General features: G+C 35.3%; 1 protein-coding gene across 1 annotated transcript; it reads left to right on the top strand.

Moving 5' to 3' along the window:
- Positions 1-1,102: 1,102 nt before the first annotated feature.
- LOC103212296 (olfactory receptor 6C2-like) lies at positions 1,103-2,086 on the top strand. Its single transcript, XM_007958295.2, has one exon. The coding sequence runs from the start codon at positions 1,103-1,105 to the stop codon at positions 2,084-2,086; it is 984 nt and encodes a 327-aa protein (XP_007956486.2).
- The last annotated feature ends 6,488 nt before the right edge of the window (positions 2,087-8,574 follow it).

Here is an 8,574-nt window from a genome sequence, read left to right as displayed (position 1 = left end):
GCTCAAACTCACCAGCCCCTTCAAAGAAGGAAGATGGGGCCATCTTACTTCAGTAAATATTTACCACCTCAGAAACTCAGTGGGGGTGGCTCTGAGTCAGAATTGACTTGATAGCAGTGACTTTGGCTTTTTGGTTTATAGGGTCACAATGGGTCAGAATCAACTAGCAGTGGGTTTAGTTTTGGTTTTGGTTTAGTAGTCATGATCTCATTATTTCTCATGAAAAGAGTATATGCTGTGGATAAATTCATTCTACTGTTAATTAAAAGGGTAGATCACATCTTTGAAAATATCATGAATAAGATTATTTTATACTTTAGACATTATCATGAAAAACATCCTTAAGAACATTCTTTTTTAAAAAAGGGACCAGGTTTGCTGGTCTGAGAGAGTCTGGTGGAAACCCTGAGACTATGGCCCCTGCCCTTCAGGTCTGGAATTGATCCTACTCCTGTGGATTCAAGCCAAACAAAAGACAGGCATATGAGCTGAACATTTACATTAGATAGACATACATTCCTTGGAGGAGGCAGGAGTACAAGGCAGGGAAAGACAGGGAAAAGGCAACTATGGGGAGGAAGTGGGAAGAGACCTGTTGCATTGTGGGAAATTGCAGTCAATGTCATTGGACAAAGTATATGTGAACTGCTGTATGGAAAATGAATTGGCTCTGTACACGTTCACCCAAATCACAATAAAAATTTTTAAAAAAGAAAAAGAATATTCTTTTTTTTTTTTAAAAAAAAGCCACTGGGCATTACTAATTATTAGGCTAAAAATGATACTTGTTTTTAATTTTAAATGACATATGTAAAATAGAAACTATCAGAGGGAATGGCATTCTAAGGGTTAGTAATTTTTGTCCTATTTTTGTTTCACATATATGCCAGTATGTGTATGTACATGAATAGCAATGTAAAATATATATCTTATTGCATGTTGAGGCCAAATATGTTTGAAAAACTTATTTCAAATGAATTCAATGGCAAAGCAAAAGAGTGGACAATATGAAAGTTCTTTAAATATTCAACTCAAGCAAATACATGTAAAATATAAAACCAAAATCTTCCAGAAAAATTATCCCTACCCTTTCTAAAATCTTATGTCTCTCAGTTTCACACACAGATTGGGTAGAAGTCGGCAGCCAGGCATGAGAAACCATACGGCTCTAACAACATTCATTCTCCTGGGACTGACTGAAGACCCACAACTGCAGATTCTGATTTTCATATTTCTACTGATCATCTACATGTTGAGTGTAATTGGAAATCTCACCATCATCTTCCTCACATTGGTGGATGCCCACCTTAAAACTGCCATGTACTTTTTTCTCCAAAATTTCTCCTTCTTAGAAATCTCATTCACCTCTGCCTGCATCCCTAGATTCCTATACAGTATATCAGCAAGTGACAGGACCATTACCTATAATGCTTGCATAAGTCAATTGTTTTTTACATACCTGTTTGTAGTAGCAGAATTTATCCTCCTGGCCACCATGTCCTACGATCGATATGTGGCCATCTGCAAACCCCTGCATTACATGACCATCATGAACCACAAGGCCTGCAAAAGGTTTATTTTAGGCTGCTGGCTGACTACTTTGTTGATCATATTCCCACCCCTTAGTGTGGGACTGGATCTGGAATTCTGTGATTCTGTCATTGACCACTTTCTCTGTGACGCTAATCCTCTCCTGAAGATCTCATGCACAGATACGTGGATCATAGAGCAGATGGTTCTTGCTTCCTCTGTAGTCATCTTCATCATGACCCTTGTGTGTGTGGTTTTGTCCTACATATATATCATCAGAACAATTCTAAGATTTCCCTCTGCCCAACAAAGGAAAAAGGCCTTTTCCACCTGTTCTTCCCACATCATTGTGGTTTCCATCACCTATGGCAGTTGCATCTTTGTCTATATCAAACCTTCAGCAAAAGATGAAATGGCGATTAATAAGGGGGTGACAATACTTACTACTTCTATTTCCCCCATGTTAAACCCATTTATTTACACCCTGAGGAACAAACAAGTCCAACAAGCCTGTAATGATTTAGTCAGAAGAATTCTATTTCTCTCAAAGCATTAGAGGAATAATGACATCAGGGACACTAATCACATATACTTGACTGCTAACCAGAAGGCTGGCAGTTCAAACTTACCAGCCACTCCTCAGAAGGAAGGTTGGGCAATCTACGTCCATAATGACACTGCCTTGGAAACCCAAGGAGGGGTTACTCTGAGTTGGGTCCAACTTGACGGCACATAACAGCAACAATCATATTTTCTTAAGTTTCCCACCTATTTTTATCTCTTCCTGATCCAAGTTTGGCCTTGTATTCAGAACCAAACCTGATCAAGTCACTCCTAGCTTCTCCTTATAAACAAACCTCTTTGAGAATGATAATCTTCAGTAAGAAAATATGAAAATAGTTGTCTCAGGAAATTTAAACATGACCTCCCTTAACTTTGGCTTACCAAAGCTGAGAGAATAGGAGACTTATAAAACATTGGTGCAACAGTGCACATAACTTTCTACAAAACATACCTGCTCAAATGAAGGGAGAAATAATGATATTTAAAAAAAAATACAGTTTCTAAACAGTAACAGGAAAAATAATTTAAATTAGCTGAAGTATATTTCAAAACAGGAATAAGTTTAATGATTTGGGATTCCCAAAAAACATATCTAATGAGAAAGCTTTAAAGTAATAACATTTCTAGATTTTATTGACTAGATCAATCTAAATTAAAGGCATAAAAATTCTTGCCCAAAGGGCCTGAATTCAGATAAGAATGAGATAGAAAGACACTGATAACACTTGATAAAGAACTGAAGAATGCACTAAAATTAAAACCAAATAAACAGGATTTATAATGATGCACCAATGGAAATATTGTATCTTGAATAGGCAGACTTTACATTAAGCAAAAATATGACAGCAAGTCCAAGAAAAATAATAGGGCTAGAAGTTTGATAAACAACCAACCAACAAGCCATATATATAAATATGGAGATATGAGAGACAAACACGTGAAAATGAAACTGCCTTTTTGAGAAAATAATTTAGTCATTTCAAGAGTCCAAAATATGAACACAATAATATTCTCCAAAAACAAAATCTACATTTAATTACATGTCAGATTATTCGTTATATACCACTTTTGTGGTCCAAAACTTCCATTGATTCTTCTTTTCTTCATGTAGCCTGCTGTTTGTACTGTAAGCAACAATCTACCCCTCATTTTCCAAGTGTCCTACCCCCGTTAGTCCTCTAACTTTCACCTCAAATGGCATTCCCACTGGAATCTTTCTCTGACCTCATCTTGCTCCTCTATCACCAACACTATCACCACCTGCATATTGGGCTTCTTCCACACACTCCTGTCACACACTAATCTTCAGCTGCTGTGGCTTTCACCAAACTACAGTTTTCTGTTTATATATCCTTATTCTATGTTAGGTGATAAATGCCAAGGAGATTTCCCCTTTTGATAGCCAAATTCTAGCAGAATTTATGCCTATAACCTAGTCAAATACTAACTATATGATAGATCGGTAGCTGTTTGCATACCCCTTGCAATCTGATGAGTTGACCCTTTGGCTAGGCAAACTAAAACTTATTATGTGAAAAATACAAATATGTTTGTATATATATATATATAAAAGTAACATTTGCAGTTTATCTATGAACAAAAGAAAAGAAAGTTATGATTAATGTTAACTATTGTGCTAGAGTGCTTTTGGTTTTGTTTTATTTCTGAATGAAATAGTGAGGATGAAAGCCAAAGTTATATTGAAAATTATAATACAGATTGACCAGGAAATAACCCTGAAAGTTATTTTTATATGTATAATTATGCATGCAGAAATCAATGTTTAGAAAAGTTAACTATTGCTGGTAAGTGGTGGAGCAATGATTTGAAACCAGTTTTATTGAATTTGAAAGGATCTCTTTGTTCCAATGCATGTAACTGCTTCTCCACAGAGGCATCAACCCACCGGCCACTCCTCGGAAGGAAGGTTGGGCAATCCTACTTCCGTAGTGATACTGCCTCGGAAACCCAAGGAGGGGTCGCTATGAGTCGGGGCCGACTCGACGGCACATAACAACAACAACAACAACCTCAAGGAACATTCCATGTGATACCTTTACTCGTGAAATGGAGCAAGATTTATATCATAAACAATGATAAAGTAAAATGGAATTAATTTACCCGCATTTACATTATTAATATGTCAATAATAAATTAAATTAATTACTGCAATTAGATAATCCTCAAATAACTATGAGTCAGATTACCAATCTATAGAAACAAAGAGCAAGTAATAGAAAAAGAAGTGAAAGTTAGAGAAGAGGAAATAAGAAAAAATTGCTGTGAAATCTCAGAACTCCACTGAGAAAATCTGACCCCTAAACCCATCAGCAGGCATTTTCCTTAGTGTTAGTCCTCTGTTCTTCAGTACAATACTCTGTAAATGTGAATCCATTAAAACACTGAGAAGACCTGATACATATTTTGCAAAATCTTAGAGAACTTGAAAGAGGGGTTCTGCAAACTCAACCTACATATCATGACGTAAAATGTTTAACGGCCTATTTCAGCCAGACATAAGCATTTAGACAGGTACCTTAAACTGAAAGTTACAGGTAAATTTAGATTTTTAAAACATTCTTTTCTCTCACTCCTTGGTTTTACCATAAGCTGTACTACAAACAAGCTTAAATCCACAAGCTTAAATGCAGATTTTGCACACATACATACACACACACACACACGTATATGTATACACACTCTGGAATGATCTACAGATCAACTTTGGTTAAGTTTTAATCTTTTCATCTTTTTTTATCTAGAAGTTCCTTTGCCAACTACATTAAGATAAAGGGTATAGAGTTTAAGTTCTGAATATCTGGTCTTCAGAGATACCACTTTATGTGACTACAGTAAGAGCACAAATCTTTGACTTATTTACCAAAGGTGAAAAGTTATTATCTACACTAGTCTGGATATCCTCTGAGTTGCATAGCTTGAGCACAAATGTAAATGGTATCAATGATATTCATCTTCTAAATTATATCATGGCTGCTATTTGGTATTGTTAATCACCCACTTCCTCAATGTGAGTCCTGAACAAATTGAGATATAAGCACACTCAGATAGGTCTGAATATTGGCTTCATTTGGGGTAAATGTAGGTTGAAGAAAGTAGCTTGGATCAAAGAGTTTCCTCAAACTGATCTCACTCACCTGCTAAGTTAGAAGAAGAAATTGTAAGATGCGGATAGTCTGCCCTAGCAAGCTACTCAATGGCAAATAAAAAGAAGAGGGCAGAGTCTCTTTAGTGCAGGTAGCCAGTCATCAGGCTGGAAAGGAAAAGATCAGTACATTCATGAGCATTGATTTTACCCCAATCTCAGCAAGCAGATCAAACTGAGTAGAAAACTAACTAATCACTAAGATGTTTTTAAACCATTCTTAGGTGGAAAATTTCTAATACATGTAAATGAAGACAAGACAGACTATAACAGATGTGTGCCTGTCATTCAGCTTCCATAATTATCTACACTTTAAAATAATTTCTCTCTATCAACCTCAGAAACCTCTTTTGGGGGCGACATTTGGCCTCAAGCATTTCTTTTATAAATTCATGACATTTTATCCATAGATTTATCAGTAGTAATATTGAAATGATAGGAACATTTTCTTCTTACAGAGTCATTTTGCCATTATCATACACAACATTTTCAATAAACAGTGATAGATTCTCATTTTCATTATGTATTCAAGATTCACTGGTCTAATGCTGTTTATATACCAAATAAAACTTTTCAATTCTATAAATTATTGATATAATAACAACTGATAAATAATAAAAAAAGATTTTATAATTTCCAACTGCTTTTTCAAAATATAAGTAAGTTAAACGGCACTGTGAATTTTTGTTCTGGTTTTCTATGGCATATGATGCTGGTGCTTATACTTATCTGAGGGCACTGTATATACTCATGCTTACTAGATATTTTTAATATTTTTTCCATCCACACAAGATTCATTGGAACTTAAAACCTGAGTTATAAAAGATCGTCTAATCTTTTAGCTTATCTTTATCCAAATGTAACAAAAATCTAACTGAGAGTGTACTAACCTCCCCCCAGCGAGTTTCAAACATTAAATTTCTCTACAAAGAGCTTGTTTCTGACACTAATCCCTTTGAATTTTTCTTGTTTAAAAAAGGAAGATATGTTGAAGACTAATGGAAAATTATTACCTATACATAAATGACAGAAAATCCATTGAGGGGAAAATTTTCCACTGTATTGCAGATGGAAACTCCATGAACTGTCAGTATTGTGCATGAATGGGTTTAGCAAAAGTGGCCAGAAATTCAACTAATACTTCTCTGCACATTCACTTTCAATTTTGTAAGCTGAGATATGTTTATGGTCACAAAGTGAACAGAAATTATGAGTAATAATTTAAGTGATAAAAGACTAATATCATTGGATATATTATAGTCATTAATATCAGTGATTAAGAGAGGTCATCCAAATGTCAATCATCTGTTTGCCATGCAGTAGCATCATGTGCTACAACCTCAGACACAACAGCATCTTAGGTAATAATTTGTTCAAGATCCCTAGAGGCCTTGTAAAGTAAAATATTTAAATGATGGAATAAAAAGAAATAGATAGTCATAATTCAACCAGATAATTTGCCAGAACTTAACTTTTATTAGCCAGGTAGGATGGTTTTCTCCTGGAAAAATAACATGATACTTCTCTGAGATAGGAGCATAAATGGAAGAATTAACACCTGGCCAGAATTGACCCTGGCCCCATTCTGGAAGCCAATATTTTAAATCATTGCATTTAATTATCCTTAAAATAATTTAATTGGAATCTCACAGAGAATTGATGTAGGAAAGCTCACAAACAGAAATTCATTGCCATTGAGTCCATTCAACTCATAGCAACCCCTCCTTGGGTTTTCAAGGTGATATCTCTATGGAAGTAGATTGCCCAACTTTCCTTCCGAGGAGTGGCTGATGGGTTTGAACTGCTAGCCTTCTGGTTAGTAGGGAAAAACACAAACAATTAGAGAAGAATCTGTTCAGACAGATAGTCCATGTGAATTGGTTATCACAAGGCTTGTTACTCAATATGGTGTGGTCTAGAGCCACTCTTCTTAATTCTGCCACCAGCCAAAAAAAAAGAGAAAAAAGAAAAGAAAATCCCCAAGTTAGTGTCAGGGAAACAGCAAAATTAAATAAAAATAAGTTCCATGTGAATAATATTTCAAGATAGGGCTAAACTAAGAAACAATACAACTAGAGCTTTATCATTAATTATTATTTTTTTTTTCCTTAAATTGCTGTTGAGTCAATTGTGACTCAGAGCAACCCCATGTGTGTGAGAGTAGAACCATCCTCCACTGGATTTCCAGTGGCTGATTTTCCAGAAGTAGATTGCTCTTTCCAGGTGACTCTAGGATCACTGGAACTTCCCACTTTTTGGTTCATGTCCAAGGTTAACCATTTACCCACCTACAGCAACCGTATTGTTAATATAGGATTATATGTGATGACTTTAGATTTTAGTATGGCAACGAAGGAGTGAGAAAAGGAGTAAGAATGGTGCAATAGATATGAAATTCCATTCTAAATATACTCAGTTTGAGAGAACAGTAAAACTTACATATGTAGATGTTTAAAATACAGAGAAATGGTGTCTGAATTTTCAGTCATTGGATATTAACTGCTAAGAGGAATTCAAGGGACTTAATGGAATATTCATATATATATATATATATACACACACACACACAGAGGGGAGAAGAGCAACTAGAGAAGTACAAGAAATATCAATGTTTTGAAGATGAGTAGGGGAAGATATTATCTCTAAAGAAGCAGAAAGCAAAGTAAAAGTAGTAAGTGTGAATATCATGAAAAATATGTGTCTAGAAAATAGTGAGAAGGAAGGAGTGGTTGGCAATGCCATATACAACAGAAGGTCAAATAAAATGGCTATGTTTCATTTAATATTAAAGAAATTAGTGGGAAATTCAGAAGCCGTATCATGAACAGTTGAGTAAGATGAAACTCAGGAATTGGAAAAAATGTTGCAGATTGTTGAAGCAAAGGCAGAAAATGAAGTTGGAGACTCTATTTCATGCCTACAGAGCTAACTGTAACATCAGTGACATGAAAGCAAGGAAAATGATTGTGTGAGGCAGAAACAAAGCAGAATGAAATTTTTAAACAATGAATATTCCTTCACTTATTAGTGAATCAGCTATGTCTCAACTCTCTCTGTGTTCTGCACCAAAGCAGACAACCAGTGAAAGATGTATTAAAGGCATAAACATTTCAGAAACTCATGGAAAAGATCTGAAGGATGACTTTGTATAAAGAAAATATATTTTATACATTAATTATGGGCTTGGCCATAGCAGTAGAACCGAGAACTAAATTGCTATAAGGTGGATTCAGGGACCAACCTCGAAAATGGTGGACTAGGCAGAAAGACTGCACACACCCTCTTCAACAAAGAAAAGGGAAACCAAATAACACAGA

The sequence above is a fragment of the Orycteropus afer genome, unplaced genomic scaffold (assembly GCF_000298275.1).
Source record: "Orycteropus afer afer isolate SDZICR_OR568_19922 unplaced genomic scaffold, OryAfe1.0 scaffold00908, whole genome shotgun sequence".
NCBI classification, from domain to species: Eukaryota; Metazoa; Chordata; class Mammalia; order Tubulidentata; family Orycteropodidae; genus Orycteropus; species Orycteropus afer.
Note: the sequence above shows the minus strand (reverse complement) of the source record. Positions and strands in the feature narration are given on the sequence as shown.